General features: G+C 39.8%; 2 protein-coding genes across 3 annotated transcripts; both read left to right on the top strand.

The window, feature by feature from the left end:
* Positions 1-787: 787 nt before the first annotated feature.
* Positions 788-9,606, top strand: lcat (lecithin-cholesterol acyltransferase). Of its 2 annotated transcripts, none has more exons than XM_058076201.2 (8): positions 788-841; positions 1,301-1,463; positions 4,695-4,851; positions 5,028-5,143; positions 6,145-6,240; positions 7,647-7,871; positions 8,547-8,742; positions 8,938-9,606. In XM_058076201.2, exons 2-8 carry the CDS (start codon positions 1,313-1,315, stop codon positions 9,311-9,313), a joined length of 1,317 nt encoding a protein of 438 aa, XP_057932184.2. In that variant the 5' UTR covers positions 788-841; positions 1,301-1,312; the 3' UTR covers positions 9,314-9,606. The 2 variants fall into 2 exon arrangements, with proteins under 2 accessions (XP_057932184.2, XP_057932185.2); XM_058076202.2 differs by having other exon boundaries at positions 796-841; positions 1,304-1,463.
* A 2,919-nt stretch (positions 9,607-12,525) lies between these two features.
* pla2g15 (phospholipase A2, group XV) lies at positions 12,526-21,062 on the top strand. Its single transcript, XM_058076203.2, has 7 exons — positions 12,526-12,897; positions 15,130-15,286; positions 16,936-17,054; positions 17,922-18,020; positions 18,088-18,309; positions 18,376-18,488; positions 19,497-21,062. The coding sequence occupies exons 1-7, from the start codon at positions 12,747-12,749 to the stop codon at positions 19,896-19,898; spliced, it is 1,263 nt and encodes a 420-aa protein (XP_057932186.2). The 5' UTR covers positions 12,526-12,746; the 3' UTR covers positions 19,899-21,062.
* Positions 21,063-22,033: the final 971 nt, after the last annotated feature.

Below are 22,033 nucleotides of genomic sequence, written 5' to 3'. Positions count from 1 at the left end.
TCCACAGTTGACCATGAAACAGTGATGTAGCGAGGGATGATTTATGTTTGAAACATAGTATTGCAGGTCTGTTGTTCAACCATTCAGTATAATACCTCTTTGTGCTGTGGTTGGGTGTATTTTTAACTATCTTGAAATAAACTTTGTGTATTTTGGGCCCACTTTATTCAGTATCACATCTGATACCGGCTTAGGTCATTTTCCTGCATATAAAGACACGATGCAATGCAATGGTCATAAGCCCGACTTAAAAGTAGCCAAGCATGGAGCATAAGTTGTCCTGTAGTAACCTCTGATAGATTTACTGGCATTCCTGTGTGCGTCTGTGTAAACAATAGCATAGCCGTATGTTTGACAATTACTTTATTAGCCTAGCTCATGTGAATACCTTAAAACGTTTAGAAAAACTATTGAAAATCATTTAAAAAAGATATATTAATGGTGTGTATGAGTGATTGATCAGAACATTTTCGAGGACCTGAAAGTAACAACCGCTGACCGTAAGGTTATTGGTTCGTCCAGAGGTGGGCGATACTGTATATTTGTGTGTCGATCCCATTCCATATTCTATAATGATGCTTTGTGATCATTATTATTATCATTAAAATTAAACACTGCTTAAAGAGTTTAGTCAGTTTAAGCGCTTATCTGTCAACAATTCATAATTTAACACGATATGATATTTGCGAAACCACGCATATAAGCGAATTAAAAAAAAATATCGACACGATACAGTCCGTATATCGGTATCGATGTTTGGATCGATCCGCGCAGCTCTCCCCGCCGCTATATTGCCAGTTGGTCGGACTCTGCCGAGAGGACTGCATGTCTACACGTTCAAGTAAGTCATCTCACAGCGTTTGTCCGCATTTAAAGTTACAAAACGTATAAATAATATAAAATATACACTACAATGCTTACATGGAATTAATGCAAACAAATCCGTGTCCTTGCTTTTTCTATAATATGACATATAACATTCGGCCGCCCCGGCCGGTGCCGACACAGTCAATCATTTTCAGTGTCGTTGTGTAAATAAATATGTGTAAATCAATAGGGCAGTGGGTATCGAACCCACTTTTTTTCCAGTAGGTTTTGTGCTAACTGTGAGTAAGCACGCGTGGGCTGATAAGCAAACAGTTGAATTAATCATCCATCCATCAAACCGGGTGTGTTAGACGTGCAGCACAGGCGACTTTGTATAATTTAACACAGGATGGCCACGCATAAGAGACTGTTGTAATCGTACTCAAGTTTTTTTTTTTTGTTTTTTGTTTTTTTTTGTTCTGACCCACACCAGCAGACAAGCAACATGAGCTCATTAGTGCAAGCCTGGCCTTCTGTGACACTTGTTCTCCTGCTGGGCCTTCATCACGCTTCATGTTTCTGGATCCTCAATGTTGTCTTTCCTCCTGAGACTAAAGCTCAAGCCCCAAGCAACAGCACGCCGCCGCTGATTATCGGTAAGTTTGCTTTTCGAAATTGTATTGTTTTCCGCCTCAGTGGATGGTATAGACCGGGGGTCTCAAACACGCGGCCCCGCGGGCCAAATGTGGCCCGCAAGACACTAGTTTGAGGGTTTTTTCTTTTTGTAGTCGAAATAGGAGTGTGCCAATGATGTGCATTGTTAGCTTGCTCATATTAACTAATTTTCTAGCGTTTTAATGCACAGAAAGAAATATGTGTTAATGTTTCACATAAGGATTGTAAATGAATTTGCAAAATTCACCAAAAATTCACCAAAAATTCACCAAAAAGTGCAGTATAAATACACATTATACATATCTATATACATATTCTACGTCTAAATACATCTTTGGGCGCGAAAAAAAAGTAGAAGTTAAGGCTGTCAATCGATTAAGATATTTGATTGTGATTAATTACATTTTGTCCACAGTTAACTCACGATTAATCACACTTAATCGCAGATAGAAATATGTTTTATCTATAATAAGTAGGGGAAATCTCTTTGCGGTCAACAATTCGATGTGCAACAACAACGATAATTACATCACGTTTTATGTAAAACAGGGGTCTCAAACATGCGGCCCGCGGGCCAAATGTGGCCCGCCGGACACTAGTTTGAGGCCCTCGTTTTGATATGAAAGTTTAATGTTAGTGCGGCCCGCGCAAGTTTGATACGGATGCTGTATGGTATCATGTACGTTTGATTAATGTTCATGTTAAAGGTTAAATAACTGTTAATAGTTATCCTCCCTATCCGTGTGGAAGTGGTAAGTTTTTGGCTATTTAAGTTTAAAGGAAATAACTTGAAGGCTACCGTTTAGGTCGCTAGCTCTCTAGTTTGCGAGTTAGCATGTGTCTCAAGACCTTGCAGTTGCGCAATATGTTGTAAATAAAAAAGAGTATAAATGTGACTATAGTCGTGTTTTGTCATGTCTACAGGGCTCTAATAATGCTTTGTTCATTTTAATCTGAAAAAAATAATTTGTGTACCCACCAACTATATGTGGTGTCTTAATTTTGTATTATTTGCCGTTTTATTATTATTATTATATTTATTTATTTATTACTGTGATGGATTTTCTTTATTCTTGATTTGTTTATTTATTTTTCATCTTATTTTGTGTAGAAAAATAAAAATTTGAGAACAGTGGAATGTTTTATCAGAGCTTTTCTTGTACAAAATCAAAGCCAAAGCAAAGTTTATTTATTTTTCTGTTTTTAATAAATGTGTTATTTATTTATTTTTTTGGGAAAACCTGATGCGGCCCAGTCTCGCCTAGACCCTAGCTCCAGTGACCCCCAAGTAAATTGATTTTGAGACCCCTGGTACAGACTGCATTCCAGGAACAACACAGTTTCAGACAGGAACGGCACTGGGTTGCCAGACTGCTTGTTGCCAGGCTAGCGGCTATTAGAGCTTTGCAAATGCCAGTAAGCACTGGACAGGAATCATCAGTCTGCGGTGGCTTATAAAGGCAAATCAACTGAAATGTCCAAATGCTTCAAACACGGAAAGGATCCAACACCAAAACACACAAATACAAAAGGAAAATGCTGCAAATGCTAAATACACACCCCAAAAACTGCATAAAAATGCTGCAATTCACAGAACAAAACAGTAGGTTGCCAGGCTACTCAGGAAACCAGACCTGAGGGTTGTGTCTTTAACGACATGAGTGAAATGCCCTGAAGAAAGCTGGCGCCATGAAATTTTTTTTTTTTTTTCTGACACTTGGCCGTTGAATTTGAAAATATTAGATCAACTGATTTACATAGCTATTGTTGGCATTGGATTGAGATAAATTATCTCACAATAAGCACAGTAATAATCATCATAATCACAATAATAATACTGTTAGAAAAGTACTGCCGTACTTCAGGGAAAACTAAATTCTGAATCCCCGACGTCATGGAAACATGGAAACATGCACGAGGCTTGTCACACTAAAAAAAAATAGCTGACTCATAATTATTCTACAATACATTGCCAATGAAACAATATTATTGTGATACCATTTATATACGTATGTGCATCAAAAGCAATAAACTTTAATTTCTCAAGAGTATTTAACATGTAACGTTTTATCGGCGAACACACTTCTGTGACCGTCCTTCAAAATAAGAGCGCCAGTGCCATAAATATCTTCCATATGCGGCTGGAATTGCATGGGTGACTACATCTTCCTTAACCACAACAACAACAGGCATAACCGTTTATTGAAGATTTTGTAGCAATGTGTGCAGAGGTTGACATCCCATTAGCTATTAGCCAAGAGTTAGCCACTTTCTTAACAATAAATATATGTCCTTTACAATTTGAGACGAGTGTATTTCATTATATTGCTTAAGGTTCGTAGATTTTTATACAAGACTCTGATGAATTTTAATTTTATATCGTCATATTGTGATATATGCTAAGGTCCATATCGCCCAACTCTATTTCATATTATTTATTTGTTTAATTATAGTATACGGTATATAATATATACCATTATTTTACCAATCCGGCCCACTTGGAAGTAGACTTTGCTCCATGCGGACCCTGATCTAAAATCTGGGGCAACGTTGTTCTACTGATTATGACATTGGTGTAGAAACAGGAGTTCAGAACACTCAAAGATAAATTGTCCCACTCTATGAAAAATATCTTAAAAATAACAATCAAAGAATAAGTCCTTAATTTTTCCCAAAGTCGAATTGTTAAATTTTGTGAATTTTGTGACAGACCCCTGTGTTTAGATGTACTGTAAAATGTATATTTGAGAGAGAGGAAAACAGCACCCTCTGGTGGGCCATCGCCCCAATGCATATTCACCTCTCATTGTATTCATTGAAAATAGGGCATATAATTTACTCAGGACTGGCCCCAAAACCACTGAACCATCAATTACACCACAGAACTATCAAGCCACAGTTTTGTAAACTACAGTATAAATTTCCGATGCATCCATGCTCTTAGAATGGGGCGGCCATCTGGACTACTGACCCTGTTATGTTTCTAGAAAGTTCTAGTTTGGCCCAGTTTAAGCAGCAGCATTATCAATTCCACTTGTATATAAAGAAAATACAAATCCATGTAAAACACAATATGTAAAATAACAGAACCCTGTTAGGGGTCACCACAGCGAGAGGATTTTATGATGATTGACATATTCTATCACATTGCCGCACCCCCAAAGGGATTTCTTGTTTACTTTTGTCACTCACCTTGCCCTTGTTTTTCCCAGTACCAGGGAACTTGGGGAACCGCCTGGAAGCTAAGATCGACAAACAACAACTGGTCCATTGGCTGTGCTATACGAAAACAGATCACTGGTTCCCCTTATGGATTGACCTCAACATGTTCATGCCTATCGGTGTAGACTGCTGGATCGATAACATTAGGTAACACCGACTTTGGCTCATGTTATGTAATATCGCTATACAATATGTATGTTTTCTGATGTTCTTTGGATTTATACTACTTCTCAAGTTTTAACCCAAATACAAACAGGACAGGAACTTTGACATAATATCATCATATCAGAGATGTCAACACAAATATCTGTATCTGTGTGCAGACTTGTATACAACAGGACGGCAAGGCGGTCATTCAACTCGCCAGGGGTGCAGGTGCGGGTGCCGGGGTTTGGACAAACCTATCCCATTGAGTTTCTTGACAATAACAACTTAGCAGGTGAGATAAATACATCTGTGGTACTTCAATCATTGTTCATTCATTCTCTACCGCTTATCCTCACGAGGGTCGCGGGGGGTGCTGGAGCCTATCCCAGCTGTCTTCGGGCGAGAGGCGGGGTTACACCCTGGACTGGTCGCCAGCCAATCACAGGGCACATATAGACAAACAACCATTCACACTCACATTCATACCTATGGACAATTTGGAGTCGCTAATTAACCTAGCATGTTTTTGGAATGTGGGAGGAAACCGGAGTTCCCGGAGACAACCCACACATGCACGGGGAGAACATGGAAACTTCACACAGAGATGGTTGAGGGTGGAATTGAACCCTGGTCTCCTAGCTGTGAGGCCTGCACGCTAACCACTCGACCGCAATGCAGCCTAGCAATAACTTATTTAATGAAATCAAGTACAACAGATTTTGCACAACATTATAGAACGGCGGTCAAGTGGTTAGCGCGCAGTCCTCACAGCTAGGAGACCCGAGTTCAATCCCACCATAGGTATGAATGTGAGTGTGAATGGTTGTTTGTCTATATGTGCCCTGTGATTGGCTGGCGACCAGTCCAGGGTGTAGCTCGCCTCTCGCCCAAAGACAGCTGGGATAGGCTCCAGCACCCCCGCGACCCTCGTGAGGAAAAAGCGGTAGAAAATGAATGAATGAATGAATTATAGAACGGCGGTCAAGTGGTTAGCGCGCAGTCCTCACAGCTAGTAGACCCGAGTTCAATCCCACCCTTGTCCATAGGTATGAATGTGAGTGTGAATGGTTGTTTGTCTATATGTGCCCTGTGATTGGCTGGCGACCAGTCCAGGGTGTACCCCGCCTCTCGCCCAAAGACAACTGGGATAGGCTCCAGCACCCCCGTGACCCTTATGAGGATAATCAGTAGAAAATGAATGAATGAATACATTTTAGAACTGCATACATTCTCTAAACTCCCTGTGGCCCAAAAATAGATGCCAGAGCATGTTTTGTTGTTATTGTTTTACAGGTTATTTTCACACCATGGTGCAGCATTTAGTCAATATTGGCTACAAGCGAAACGACACTGTCCGAGGAGCACCGTATGATTGGAGATTAACTCCTGGTAAGTTGTAAAAACATTGCTCAAAATACACAAATCTCACAAAAACTAAAACCGATATTGCATATGTAGAAATGTAAGCATGCGGGGGGGGGGGGGGGGGTGTAACTTTGATGTGTACGTCATTAGAAATACTAAAATGTAAGTCAATATATTATGCTAGAAGCCATATAACCTTTGTATTATACAGTAGGCAACAAAGCAAATTAGAGTAATATCAAGTAGTATTTTTGATTAGAAAGCACAAGCTGTGAACGGAAAATGGCCCCAGGGCTGTACTTTGAACACCCCTGGTTTTTTTTGTGGTTTTTTTTTAAAAGGCTCTTACTGCTGAGTGATTAACATCTATCTATCTATCTATCTATCTATCTATCTATCTATCTATCTATCTATCTATCTATCTATCTATCTATCTATCTATCTATCTATCTATCTATCTATCTATCTATCTATCTATCTATCTATCTATCTATCTATCTATCTATCTATCTATCTATCTATCTATCTATCTATCTATCTATCTATCTATCTATCTATCTATCTATCTATCTATCTATCTATCTATCTATCTCTCTATCTCTCTATCTCTCTATCTATCTCTCTCTCTCTCTCTCTCTCTCTCTCTCTCTATCTCTCTATCGCTCTATCGCTCTATCTCTCTATCTCTCTATCTCTCTATCTCTCTATCTCTCTATCTCTCTATCTCTCTATCGCTCTCTCTCTCTATCGCGCTCTCTCTCTCTCGCTCTCTCTCTCTCTCTCGCTCTCTCTCTCTCTATCGCTCTCTCTCTCTCTATCGCGCTCCCTCTCTCTCTATCGCTCTCTCTCTCTCTATCTATAGCGCTCTCTCTCTCTCTCTATCGCTCTCTCTCTCTATCTATCTATCTATCGCTCTCTCTCTCTATCTATCTATCTATCGCTCTCTCTCTCTCTATCGCTCTCTCTCTCTCTATCTCTCTATCGCTCTCTCTCTCTCTATCTCTCTATCGCTCTCTCTCTCTATCGCTCGCTCTCTCTATCTATCGCTCTCTCTCTCTCTATCTATCGCTCTCTCTCTCTCTATCTATCGCTCTCTCTCTATCTATCTATCGCTCTCTCTCTATCTATCTATCGCTCTCTCTCTATCTATCTATCGCTCTGTCTCTCTCTCTCTCTCTCTCTCTCTCTATCTCTATCTATCTGTGTGTCAATTTTTGTATGACCAATTTTCATATAATTCCATTTTTGTCAACTGTGGTTTTTGTTTTGGTTTTCGTCTGATCTATTGGAGCAAATTTCCTTAACAGGTAAAACAGATATTTGCCCAATTGAATGATGGACAATTTAATAAATGATGATGATAATCACCATGATACATACAACAGATGCACAATTGAATGTAGATGTCATTTCCCTTACCATGTTCCCAGATGAGAATGCAGACTATCTCATGAAGTTGAAGGACCTGGTGGAACAGATGTACAATCAGCACCAGCAGCCCATCTACTTGCTGGGACACAGTATGGGCTGCCACTATGTTCTCTACTTCCTCAACAGCCAACCTCAAGCCTGGAAGGACAAGTATATCAGGGGCTTCATTTCCCTGGCGGCGCCGTGGGGGGGTGCTGTTAAAGTACTAAAAGTCATGGCATCAGGTAATGGCAACCGAGAACCGTGACATACAGGATACAGTCGTCCCTCATTTATCGCAGTTAATTTGGTCTGTGTATTTCCGTGAAGTAGGATTCAATATTAATAAATGGAATATTTTTGTACTTGGAGCATAGAAAAGCCTGTTGATTACTTTTTTGAGAATGTATTTTAACATTAGAGCCCTATAGACAATAAATAACACCCCTATGGTCACCTCAACATCAGCTTAGCATCGTTTGTCACTTGATATACAGCAGCGTTTCTCGACCTTTTTTGTCTCGAATACCACCGGAGACTTTTTGTCATACAACAATAGCAACAATAGCAACAATAGCAAGCTACTGTGCTAACTAGTTAGCCTGTGCATTATTCTAAATGTAAGAATAGGTTTGAAACTGTAAAACTGTAACTATAAATTTACCACTTCCACACAAAATGGGAGATTTTTTTGTTGAGTTAAGTTGAGGTAAAGTGAAGAAATGTCTTTACTATGTCTAATATAGTATAGAATATTATCTATGACTTGTCTTTCAATATATATATATTATTAATAATAGGCTATAGTTAACCACAAAGCAGCGATCATTTATTAATGATTTTTTTTTAATGCAATACAGTGATGGATGGTTGTATTAGAGGAAAATATAGAACTTGTCAGTGAGTTGCCTTTTTTTTAGGTGACAATGATGGCATCCCAATGATTTCCAACATAAAGATTCGGGAAGAACAAAGGATGACAATGACAAATCCCTGGATGCTGCCAACAGAGAAGGCGTGGCCCAAGGACCACGTGTTCATATCCACGCCAAACTTTAACTACACCAACCAGGACTACCGACGCTTCTTCAAAGATATCAATTTTGAGGATGGCTGGTAGAGTAACAGATTTTAGATATAAGTTTCATATAGTGAATAATTTCTAATTGGATCAGTTTAATACGTAACTGGTACGCAATATTATAATACTTCTGTGTGAATCACGCTATTTGATATTTTTAATTGAAATCTAAAAACCTACACCAAGTCCTCAGTGTCAATTATTAAACATTGTCCATATGTTGGTTTCAGGTACATGTGGGAGGACTCCAAGAACCTGACAAGCGATCTCCACCCTCCCGGTGTTGAAGTGTGGTGTATGTACGGCGTTGGACTCCCAACTCCAGTGACGCATATTTACAATGAGGAATATCCCAACGCAGACCCCATAGACTTTGTATACGACGATGGGGACGACACGGTGGATAGCCTCAGCATGAGTCTATGCAAACGATGGGTGGGACAGCAGAAGAAGCCCGTCCACGTTACAGAGTACAGAGGACTACCTCACCTGGATATTGTATTCCACGAAAAGGTGCTCATTCAAATCCAGCAGATCTTACAGGGTATATCAGATACACCCAAAGAGGTTGATGTCAGATCTGGACAAAATAACACCAGCATTTAGAAGTAAAAAAAAAAAAGGGATTGTTACACCCGCAAACGTAATAACTGCCCACAAACGTAATACAAATCTGCAGCTTTGAATGTAATAATCCCGCAAATGTAATAAATTTCCCACAAACGTAATAAAATTTGCCCACTGCAAACGTAATACTGAAATTATTACATTTTGTTCGTGGGCGTACATGTGCGTTTTAGTTACAGTATATTATTGTATGTGTGATTTTTGTGTGTACATGGGGAAGAAATAGTCAAAAGAAATAATAAAATATAATTTTATTAAAACAATTGCAATTATCGCAATGATGTTGTTTTTTTAGTCTAAAATAAATTATAAATTAATAATTAAAGATTCCTTTAATGTATTCTAATGATACTCTGAATAATAATTTTTCCACAAAAAGAGAAAAAAATAATTATCTTGTTAAAATCCTCAAATTGACATCTACATCTTCTCCTTCGTTACAAGAAGAAAGAAACAACCACCACAAAGATCATTATTTTGTCTCATATTGCATTTACAGATTTTCACTTTCCCACATATGTAATAATTTCCTGCAAATGTAAGTTATTACATTATAATATATTATTACATTATAATAATAATAGTAGGTAATAGTTATTACATTTACAGGAAATAATAATAGTAGGTAATAGTTATTACATTTGCAGGAAATAATAATAGTAGGTAATAGTTATTACATTTGCCGGAAATAATAATAATAATAGTAGGTAATAGTTATTACATTTGCAGGAAATAATAATAATAGTAGGTAATATTTATTACATTTACAGGAAATAATAATAGTAGGTAATAGTTATTACATTTGCAGGAAATAATAATAGTAGGTAATAGTTATTACATTTGCAGGAAATAATAATAATAATAGTAGGTAATAGTTATTACATTTGCAGGAAATAATAATAATAATAGTAGGTAATAGTTATTACATTTGCAGGAAATAATAATAGTAGGTAATAGTTATTACATTTGCAGGAAATAATAATAATAATAGTAGGTAATAGTTATTACATTTGCAGGAAATAATAATAATAATAGTAGGTAATAGTTATTACATTTGCAGGAAATAATAATAATAATAGTAGGTAATAGTTATTACATTTGCAGGAAATAATAATAGTAGGTAATAGTTATTACATTTACAGGAAATAATAATAGTAGGTAATAGTTATTACATTTGCAGGAAATAATAATAGTAGGTAATAGTTATTACATTTGCAGGAAATAATAATAGTAGGTAATAGTTATTACATTTGCAGGAAATAATAATAATAATAGTAGGTAATAGTTAATACATTTGCAGGAAATAATAATAATAGTAGGTAATAGTGATTACATTTGCAGGAAATAATAATAATAGTAGGTAGTAGTTATTACATTTGCAGGAAATAATAATAATAGTAGGTAGTAGTTATTACATTATTAAAACAACTGTTTTGAGGGGGATTTCATTGTCCTGTTGAAACCCAGTTGAGACAAACTGTTTTGCAATTACCGTCATTTGAAAATTTTGGAGGCGGTAGTCCTCTTTAGCGAGTCCTTCAACTTTGACGGTTGGTACAGTGTTTGCTTCTCCAACCAGAACATTTTTGCCTGTAGGGATTACAAAAAATGTAAAAAAAAATGTTAACTTGTGCATTCTATTCATGTTTTTAAGTATCATTACAATGAATCAAGTATTATGATTCCACCCTGGAAAAACAACGACTCAAATAAATCTTTAAGGGCCAACAATGAGTGACATCCGTGCCCATGATAAGTATGTGTAAACTTCTGATGACAACTATACTTTGATACTTTGACTATACTTTTGTTTTTAATCTGTGCTCTATAGCATTACTTGTTAAACATGATTACTGAAACTAACAAAGCTAGACAGTGTTGTCATGCATAACATAGTAAACTCTACAGCAGTTTGTCATTATGTATGATACAATATTTGTAAAAGGAAACTATATCATCAGTGCCTGGACTAGGTCTTTGATCATTCATAGTATAGAGTTATTCATGAACTATGAACTACACTCCCTGACCAAAAGTCACCACGTGGACGTTAACTAAGCAAATAGGGGTGGAATTGGTTCAGGAACGTGATGTGCTTCAATGACGTCAGCTGACGACCTGAAAACTGTATACTGAATGACCCGGTTATTCCATCACTTCCCTGAAGACAATTGGATTTCAATGCCAGGATTTATCAGTGGTTCAGAGAGCAAGTCAAATATTAATGCAAGTCCGGACAGAAATAGGGCTGCACGGCGGTCAAGTGGTTAGCACGCAGGCCCTCAGCCATCTCTGTGTTCTCCCCGTGCATGTGTGGGTTTTCTCCGGGTACTCCGGTTTCCTCCCACATTCCAAAAACATGCTAGGTTAATTAGCGACTCCAAATTGTCCATAGGTATGAATGTGAGTGTGAATGGTTGTTTGTCTATATGTGCCCTGTGATTGGCTGGCGACCAGTCCAGGGCGCCTCTCGTCTGAAGACAGCTGGAATAGACCCTCGTGAGGATAAGCGGTAGAAAATGAATGCATGGACAGAAATAAATGTGACATTGCAGAATATGTTGACAAATAAGGGCAAAACGTGCAGCATCGTCCAAATGATCCAAAAGAAAAACCCCAACACAAAACACATGCTGTAAATAAAAAAATGCTATCATGTAAAGATTTTTTTTTAAACGCTGCAAATGTATAATTACAAATACAAGCTATGCACTTTTTCAAATAGAAGTATTTGCAATGTTTATGTAATTTCAGGATTACCCCATTGAATTTGTGTTTTGGTGTTTGTGTGTTTATGGTTTTATGTCGGCCACCGTAGCTTGTGGAATGCTTGGCGAAAGGCGTACAGCGAAATATTATAATATTATATAAATATATTATATATATTTTTTTTAATTATTATTTTATATTTATATATTTTATTTTTATATTTCCGGATAATAATATATATAATTATATAATATAATAAAAAATAAAAAATATATATTATATATTATAAATAATATATATAAATATATTATAAATATATATTACAATACCTATTATATATATAATATATATAATATTATAATATATTATAATATACATATACACATATACATATATAATAAACATATTAAATACACTTGGGGTCCAGACAGTGTATTTCAAATGCTCCACTGATTCTTTTACCAACCATAGTGACTGTACGTTCGACGAATCTGATCTCGATTACTTGTGGCTTGACTGAAGTTGTTTTGCCGGTTAGATTGCTCCGCGATCTACACTGAACCCCGTGATCATCCGTGTCTTCACCCTGCCTTGCGGAACACCGTCAACACTTAAAGGTTAAGCAAGCGAGACTGTAAAGAGTAAAACCTGTGCGGCTAACGATCGACGGTCATGTCTTGTTGGCTATGAGACACCAGGACTCATGGCGGGTCGGCAGCGGGTAACCGCCTTCTCACTAGTGCTCGCAGTCGGGTTGTTATTGTTGCTGTTTTCGGCAAGGAGCTCCGGCAAACCTGCGGGGAAATGCGTCGGCAACACGCAGTGCCAGTCCCCGGGACCCCCAGTGGTCCTAGGTGAGTGTTTGTGGGTTGTTTGTACTTGAAATAGTTAAATGTCAACCGTCGACTAACTAGCAAGACTGGCCAAACAAGACTTGAAATATTCGAAGGATTTTGTTCTTCTCTGTCTCAGTCATGTGCTTTAATACATATTTTTATTAAATATAATGTTTGTGTCGTGATGTGATGTGACATGTACAACATTTGATTTCGACATGTTGTTTTTTATAGTCCAATCACATGACTCCTCCAACCTATCACAGCAAAATTCCCTTCACTTTATCATGTGATCCTTTTGAATAAACCAATTGTTGAGTTATAATCCAGTTTAAACACTATTACCATTCTAATCCTTATCCTTATCATTATATTCCTTATCATCTTACATGACTGTACATGCACTGTAAATTTCACAGCTTCAGCAGGTCATGTTATGTAAATGGGACAGCATTTTTTTATAGAGCTTTATAGGCGCATCTTAGCCGCAGGGTGGGCTAGTGGTTAGTAATGTCGACCATACAACCAGGAGTCTTCTGGTTGCCTCCCACACTACACAAGTTACACATAATTGGAGACTTGGATTCATTCATTTTCTACCGCTTTTTCCTCACGAGGGTCGCGGAGGGTGCTGGAGCCTATCCCAGCTGTCTTCGGGCGAGAGGCGGGGTAGACCCTGGACTGGTGGCCAGCCAATCACAGGGCACATATAGACAAACAACCATTCACACTCACATTCATACCTATGGACAATTTGGAGTCGCTAATTAACCTAGCATGTTTTTGGAATGTGGGAGGAAACCGGAGAAAACCCATGCATGCACGGGGGAGAACATGCAAATTCCACACAGAGATGGCTGAGGGTGGAATTGAACCCTGGTCTCCTAGCTGTGAGGTCTGCGCGCTAACCACTCGACCGCCGTGCCGCTAGACTGTAAATTATCCATAGGTATTAGGGGTGTGTATTGGCAAGAATCTGGCGATACGATACGTATCACGATACTAGGCTCACGCTACGATACATATCACGATACTGTTAACAAGGCGATATTTTTTTTGTTTTTCTTGTAGTTTTAAAGATTATTTCCTGGAAAAAGTGAATTACACCATTAATATATGCACTTACTAAACACATTTTTATTCGATTAGAACAGTATGTTATGCTGTGTCACACACTTAAAGTGTAGCATTTGGATAAATAAAGCTTTAACATCCAACAAAAAACACCCATAAAAAACTAATAAATTAAATTATGTGTCAAGATCCTGCTCAAATGTTTCATTCTATTAGCTGTGAAAAAATGCAGAGTATACAGTCCCTGACTTATCCACCATCAGAACAGTATTTTTGTGGAACAAAGTAACTAACATCAGTAAAAAGTCCTTTTAGGATGCTTGAAATAACCATTATTTAACAAAATAGTGATATCAATTTGAAAAACAATATCACAGTACTACTTTTGTAGTATATGGTGTCTCGCTAAGTGGACTCGCAGATTTGTCGTGTTTCCCCAATACTTTATTCAGGAAACACGACACATTTTACAAACGGCATGGGTTTTGTCCATTTCTGCACACCCTACTTTTGTGTAGAAATCCAAAATGTGTCCACACTTCAGTACCTTGTACGCCGCAGGGGCCGCTGTTATGTGCTGGCATTCCGCCATGTTGAACTGTGTTTATGTGTGAGGACGTTTCACTCGTCAATCTTGTTCGACGTCCTTGCCTAATTGACTACGTAAGTGCTGCCACCTAACCTTCGGAGGTTTCAATTCAAATCAGAAATGAACCTTTGCCGTGTCTGCACTTGAATAAATACCATATACAGTCTATGATAAATGCCTAAAAATATCCATATCATACTTTTTTAATATCGATACAGTATCGTGGAACAAAGTATCGCAATATATCGCCGAAACAATATTTTCTTACACCCCTAATAGGTATGAATGTGAGTGTGAATGGTTGTTTGTCTACATGTGCTCTGTGATTGGCTGGTGACCAGTCTAGGGTGGACCCCGCCTCTCACCAGAGGTCAGTTGGAAGGGCTCCAAACTGCGACCCTAGTGAGGATAAGTGGTGTAGAATGAATAGGTGCACCCCATTACGTACATTGTTAGCTGCCTCGTCTTAGCTGTTTTTCTTTCTTCATAACGGACAGATGTTTATTCATGTCAAATATATCTGTTGATGTAAATATCAAAAAAGCTTCACATTAACATGTGTCTCTTTACTGATTACATTGCTCCAGTTCCGGGGGACCTAGGAAACCAGCTGGAGGCCAAGCTGGATAAACCCAGTGTGGTTCATTACATTTGCTACAAGAAGACAGACACCTTCTTCACTTTGTGGCTCAACTTGGAGCAGCTGGTGCCTGTCGCCATTGACTGCTGGATAGACAACATCAGGTATGACGCGGGGAGGGTGGGTGGGGGGGGGGGGGGGGGGCGTAACACGGTCCACAGAAATGTAGTCTAAAAGCCTTGTTTACACTTGCACGCACTTTGTCCCTGCAGTGGTATGCAGTTTTCTGCGTGGCAGTGGGATGTCAATGAGTAAATTGGTCGTTAACAGGTGTGAAGTTTGTGTCTTTTGCTCTTGTCCTGTTTTTCTGGATGCTGCTCTTATAGTACAGTTTGGACACCCCTGCCTTAGGGGCTAATCGAAACAGCAAGCGTAAGATTAATCCCTGGTTAATTGCAGTCCTAGTATTGGTTACATACATTTTATGCTGTACTGTAACGTATTTATACATTATTATTGACTTGGATGAATGAGGTGTGTTTTCTGCAGAATAAAACGGGCTTTCCAGAGAAACGATTAAATTTTTTTTTACCACAAATTGGCAAATTTGCAGGGAGGATTCAGCGTATATGATGCCCAGCAGCGGTTCCCCTAAATTAACAATGAGCAAGTCTGTGTAGTGCCAAAGAGGAAAGTGTGTCCAATGAAATCATATTGTCAAGTCTTGGATCACTATGATACATTCATTCAATCATTCATTCACTTTCTACTGCTTTTCTTCACGAGGATTGCAGGGTTGCTGGAGCCTATCCCAGTTGTCTTCGGGCGACACAACTGGGGTACACCCTGGACTGGTGGCCAGCCAATCACAGGGCACATATAGACAAACAACCATTCACACTCACATTCATACCTATGGACAATTTGGAGTCGCTAATTAACCTAGCATGTCTTTGGAACGTGGGAGGAAACCGGAGTACCCGGAGAAAACTCACACATGCACTGGGAGAACAAAAACTCCACACAGAGATGGCTGAGGGTGGAATTGAACCCTGGTCTCCTAGTTGTGAGGTCTGCGCGCTAACCACTTGACCGCCGTGCAGCCCCACTGTGATACACTACCTACGTTTACATGGACCCAAATATTCCAATTCCATTTGGGTTATTTGCTCAAACGGAAAGAATGTAACCTTTGTATACACCTCATTCCGAAAGAAAAGTGCCAATCCAAATGAATATATATAATCGGATTCACAGGGGTGGAATATTCCTTTCCCCAATCCGATTGAGGTATCTTGTACCCGCTCAATCGGAAAGTTGTCAGGTTGCGTTCTTTCAGCTGTGACGTAACACGCAGACGTCTCTCGTCCGCCATCTTCGATGAATCACGTGATGTTGATGTTTACGTTTTACTGCACATGCTCCATTGACTATTCCGTTTGATTATAGCGGCGCATGTAGACAGGAGATTGGAATATTCCTTTCCATGTATACGCTGTTTTCTGGTACGTCATTCGGAAAGATGAAACTCTCCTCATGTAAACGTGGCCACTGACTATTTATTTCATGAGCATTAAGGGCCAATATTACACAATATGCAATAGTTGAAACTCAAAATCATCTTGTAAAAAGAAGAAATGTGCATGATTTAAAAAAAAAAAAGAGAACTAGTACAGTATCACACATGGTGACGCACCTGCATGATTGTGTTTCTGTTTCCTCGTGGATGCGTCGCCTCACAGAAGCAGAACTAACTAACTAACTAATCAAGTTCTCTGTGTGTACCTGTATGTTACCTGTGGTATATGTGTAGGCTGATCTACAACAGGACCACACACACCACGTCGTCACCGCCGGGCGTGAACATCAGCGTCCCTGGATTTGGCCACACGGACTCAGTGGAGTATCTGGACCCCAGTAAACGAAGTGTGGGTGAGTAGAAGGTTGAATCATGATGAACAGCCTTGAGACAAGGGAAAAAAAATGTTATTTTTTTAGTCGTCTTTTTGGGTGACTGATAATGATTCCAAAAACATGAAATAGCCCCTTTTTCCGCTGAAAACTTTGAGGAACTTCCCTTGGTAGTTTGAAATACTCCCCTGCAATTTCACCAAATCTACCCTGGTGAAAAGTCCCTGCTAGCCACTAGGTACTTTTTGTTCCCGGAACTTTGGAGGTTTGAACACGCCTGTAGTGTACTCAGCTGTCACATACAGTATATGGACAGATGGCCAGCCAATCACAGGGCATATATAGACAAACAACCATTCACACTCACATTCATACCTATGGACAATTTGGAGTCGCTAATTAACCTAGCATGTTTTTGGAATGTGGGAGGAAACCGGAGTACCCGGAGAAAACCCACGCATGCACGGGGAGAACAAGCAAACTCCACACAGAGATGGTCGAAGGTGGAATTGAACTCGGGTCTCGTAGCATGTTCACCATGTAACCGCTGTGCAGCCTAAGAATATTTCAATGAGATTTTATTTAAAAAAAAAATGAAAATTGCAGAAGGTCATTACTCAATATAACAGTTTGACTCATTGTGTCATCTTATACCTAATGAGTATACAAACATGTACCAATATGAGTTTAAACATTGTAAAGTCACTTCACACAGAGATGGCCAAAAGTGGAATTGAACTGTGGTCTCCTAGCTGTCAGGTCTGCGCGCTAACCACTCGACCGCCGTGCCGCCGGCATACACTTATTATTTGTCAAATTAAAAATGAATCTAGGAAAATGGAGGATCTTTTCCACTAAAGCCACGTTGTTCTCATGTCTGCTTTCTAGGTATGTATTTCTTTAACATAGCACAAGCACTGGTGGATTGGGGCTACACTCGAGGTGTCGATGTCAGAGGAGCGCCATATGATTGGCGGAAAGCACCCAGTAAGCGCCCCTAATATTCTCATCAAAAATGAAAAGTCCATTCATAATGGTGTTTCTTTGCGGACAGATGAAAATAAGGAGTACTTCCTGGCATTACAGAAGATGATCGAGGAGATGGCAGAGAAGGGCGGGCCCGTGGTTCTGATCGCTCACAGCATGGGCAACATGTACATGTTGTACTTCCTCAACCAGCAGCCACAAGCCTGGAAAGACAAATATATCAAAGCTTTCATCGCTTTGGGAGCGCCGTGGGCAGGCGTGGCGAAGACACTCCGCGTGATCACCTCCGGTGAGACCATATGAACCATGTCACCACATACAATAAATAACTCAAGTTTCTTCTGTCTGGGTTTAGGTGACAATAACGGCATCCCGGTCATTAGACCGCTGAAGATTCGCTCTCAGCAACGCTCGGCTGTGTCCACATCTTGGCTCCTCCCCTACGCCCACACTTGGCCCAGTGATCAGGTGTGTGTGTTTCTATTCCTAATCAGAGAAGAGAAACAATATTACTGTGAAGTAACCATAGCAACCATGGATGATGAGTATTGGCTTCAATGTGGTGGACCAAGGATATGGTTAAAACATGTATCTTGTGCGAGTGGTTAGGGTGCAGGCCTCGCAGCTATGAGACCCGAGTTCAATTCCACGCTCGGGCATCTTTGTGTGGAGTTTGCATGTTCTACCCGTGCATGCGTGAGTTTTCTCCGGGTACTCCGGTTTCCTCCCACATTCCAAAAACATGCTAGGTTAATTGGCGACTCCAAATTGTCCATAGGTATGAATGTGAGTGTGAATGGTTGTTTGTCTATATGTGCCCTGTGATTGGCTGGGGACCAGTCCAGGGTGTACCCCGCCTCCCACCCGAAGACAGCTGGGATAGCTGAATGAATTGTAACCGAGTGGTTAGTGTGCAGGCCTCACAGCTAGCAGACCCAAGTTCGATTCCACCCTCGGGCATCTCTGTGTGGAGTTTGCATGTTCTCCCCGTGCCTGCGTAGTGTTTCTCCGGGTACTCCGGTTTCCTCCCACATTCCTAAAAAATGCCAGGTTAATTAGCGACTCCAAATTGTCCATAGGTATGAATGTGAGTGTGAATGGTTGTTTGTCTATATGTGCCCTGTGATTGGCTGGCGACCAGTCCAGGGTGTGCCCCGCCTCTCGCCAGGATGTAGACAGCTGGGATAGGCTCCAGCACCCCTGCCACCATGAGGATAAGTGGTAGAAAATTAATGAATGAATGTTTTTGGAATGTGGGAGATTTTTTTTGGTTTATTTTGGTTTTATTTGGTGCCCTGTGATTGGCCGGTGACCAGTCCAGGGTGTACCCCGCCTCTCGCCCCAAGACAGCTGGGATAGGCTCCAGCACCCCTGCAACCCTCGTGAGGATAAGCGGTAGAAAATGAATGAATATATATTGTTAAAGTCACACACTGTACTTAAATGTAATAGTTTTTGTGTTTCCGCTCGCACCAGGTTTTGATCCAGACACCTACTACCAACTACACCGTGATGGACTACAAGCGCTTCTACTCGGACATCGGCTTTGAGGATGGCTGGCTTATGCGTCAGGACACGGAGTCGCTGCTCTTTGACCTCACACCGCCTGGGGTGATCGTCCACTGTTTGTACGGGACCGGCATTCCAACGTCGGAATCTTTCCAGTACTCTGCTAAGTTCCCTGACGTGGATCCCACCGTGTTGTGGGGCGATGGCGACGGGACGGTGAACCTGCTGAGCGCCACCCAGTGCAAGCGGTGGGTGGGGTTTCAGAAACAGCCGGTGACCTTGCAGGAGCTTCCTGGGAACGAGCATGTGAACATGCTGTTGAACGTCTCCACCGTGGCCTACATCAAGAAGGTGCTTTTCTCGCCGTGACGCACAAGTGACGCCTTCTGTGCTTGTTAACTTTGCTCGCCAAAAAAACTCACGTGGACGTGCTGCGTTGCTAACCTGAAGACATGGCAGCCATTTGAATACCTCCTATCACATTAACAGTCACTGGAACTGTGTTCTATTTTAAGACACAACCATGACCCATCTCTTTAATTCCTTGAAGACCATCTTTGAATGGCTTTTGGAAGAATTAATTTTATACAGTCGTATAACTACACATCTGAGGTCACAATGTTTACTGACGTTTCTATTCTTCTAGCTTTTAAACAAGCCAATACATCAGGTATGATTATTATATTTAAGGATATACAAAGTATGTTGTCCAAATTAGATGTTCTAATTCAATGATGCCATATTGATACTTCTTTTTAGTACATATACTGCATTTAATTATACTTTCTTGGCTGCTTCTGTGGCTGTGGTTGTATATGACATGACAAGTCGGGCCTTTGTCAGATGTTTTAAATACATTATTTTACATTTTTTATTATTGGTCTTTAAATAAAGATTGAGGACCGGTGGTCCTTTCTTTAAACTTTAATGTAACCGGGCTCAAAGGTACAGTTTTTTGTCCATCTCTTCAGTCTTTCTGGGAACTACATACTCACTAGTTTTCGTCCAGTGCGTCAGTTTTTCCAGTCCAAGGTTCCGTACTGGTCCATATGATCACTCCGAAAATTCATAACTACCAAACTGTCTTCATGGTTGAATTGTGATTCCCTTGATAGAAAAACTTGCTGGTCTTTTTTTGTTCCAGTTTAAAGTTGTAATCCAGTGGAATTTCAACCTTGCATGATACTTTTTGCCTCTGTCTTTCACTTGTAACTAGTTTTCTTGTTTTTTTGCAATGTGTCTAGACAATCATGAAAAATTCCAGTTGCCACATTTCTGTATGTGCTGCCTTCCATAAAATGTTTTATATTGTGTAATTCATCTTTGAATTTGATTTAGCTGTAAGCTGTTTTAATTTTGTGTTATGACATACAGCAAAAACATAAACATTGTATTTACTGAATGAATTCACTCTTTATCATTTTTGGCTTTAACAAGCACCGCTTAAACCAAGAGTGTGCAATGTGTCCCTGTGATGTGTGAAATTATGGGGTGTGTGTCCACACACACATTGTCACAACATCCTGGCTTTCATATGTGTCACCTTTTCTTTTTTTGCAACTCTCAGGAGGAAGTGTCCCATGCAAATACAAGTCTTGTGTTTCGATTTGCACACTTCCATATACACACTACGTACTAATAGTGATTCCACAGCACTACACTTTTGTTTATACCCGTAACCAAATTTTCAAAATGTGAAAATCGTTTTTGTTAACACAGGAACAAGAATACACTTACTTGTATCATAATCTTGACTTCCGGTATCTGACAACATCCAGGAACACCGGAGCGTCTCTCACACAGCAGTATCATTTACGAGCTCCCCCTGTTGGTGGGTAGTAGTAATTACAACAATTTCAGTTCCATTCATTGAAAAAAAAATCGCAGAATTCGCGAATAAAGCTGTAAATCTACGAGAGTAAAGTCGTACCTAGTCGTAGGGAAAATAAAGCATCAGTCTTCAGGAAGGAAATAAACTTGCCCATTACTTCGGGCAAGCTTTCATTTATAACGTAGAGGCAAAAGAGAGCATTTGAGCATTTAGCATTAGATTAGCATGTCTCGTCCTCATTTACCGCCTTCCTTAGCCCGCCCAATAACGATTATATAAGCCCCCCTTTCAAAGCTGTCTCAGGCAATGCCTGTAAAATAAAGTTTTTCTTTTCTTTTTCAATATGGGACTTTATTTTCGTATTTTTTGTTGTTCATTTACGACTTTGTTCTGGTAAATTTACAACATATTCTCGACGTCATAGATTATTTCAATACACAGGCATTGCTTGAGACAGCTATGAAAAGGGGATTTATGCGACCTTCGGCCCGGAGCAACGGTAATAGCACGACTTTTTTTACGATTTACGACTATTCTCGAAAGGGGGCGCTCCAATGTAGCCAACAGCCAGGAAAGGGGGCTCTTCAACGTGGGTGTCCTTTTTCCATCAGACCACTAGGGGTCCATTAGCTATAATACACAATCACTACAGTCTCTGAAAGCAGGGGTTGGA

This window comes from Doryrhamphus excisus, linkage group LG1 (genome assembly GCF_037039965.1).
Source record: "Doryrhamphus excisus strain RoL-2023G ecotype Guam linkage group LG1, RoL_Dexc_Guam_v1.1, whole genome shotgun sequence".
NCBI classification, from domain to species: Eukaryota; Metazoa; Chordata; class Actinopteri; order Syngnathiformes; family Syngnathidae; genus Doryrhamphus; species Doryrhamphus excisus.
The sequence above is the reverse complement of the archived record's forward strand: the minus strand, read 5'-3'. Positions and strand labels throughout refer to the sequence as shown.

What these genes read in the sequence shown, in the direction of transcription:
- lcat (XM_058076201.2), top strand. Translation starts at nt 1,313, where the DNA reads ATGAGCTCATTAGTGCAAGCCTGGCCTTCTGTGACACTTGTTCTCCTG. An exon ending in TGATTGGAGATTAACTCCTG is followed by an intron (nt 6,241 to 7,646) that starts GTAAGTTGTAAA and finishes CCATGTTCCCAG; the next exon opens with ATGAGAATGCAGACTATCTC. An exon ending in ATCAATTTTGAGGATGGCTG is followed by an intron (nt 8,743 to 8,937) that starts GTAGAGTAACAG and finishes TGTTGGTTTCAG; the next exon opens with GTACATGTGGGAGGACTCCA.
- pla2g15 (XM_058076203.2), top strand. Translation starts at nt 12,747, where the DNA reads ATGGCGGGTCGGCAGCGGGTAACCGCCTTCTCACTAGTGCTCGCAGTC. An exon ending in GGGACCCCCAGTGGTCCTAG is followed by an intron (nt 12,898 to 15,129) that starts GTGAGTGTTTGT and finishes ACATTGCTCCAG; the next exon opens with TTCCGGGGGACCTAGGAAAC. An exon ending in TGATTGGCGGAAAGCACCCA is followed by an intron (nt 18,021 to 18,087) that starts GTAAGCGCCCCT and finishes CTTTGCGGACAG; the next exon opens with ATGAAAATAAGGAGTACTTC.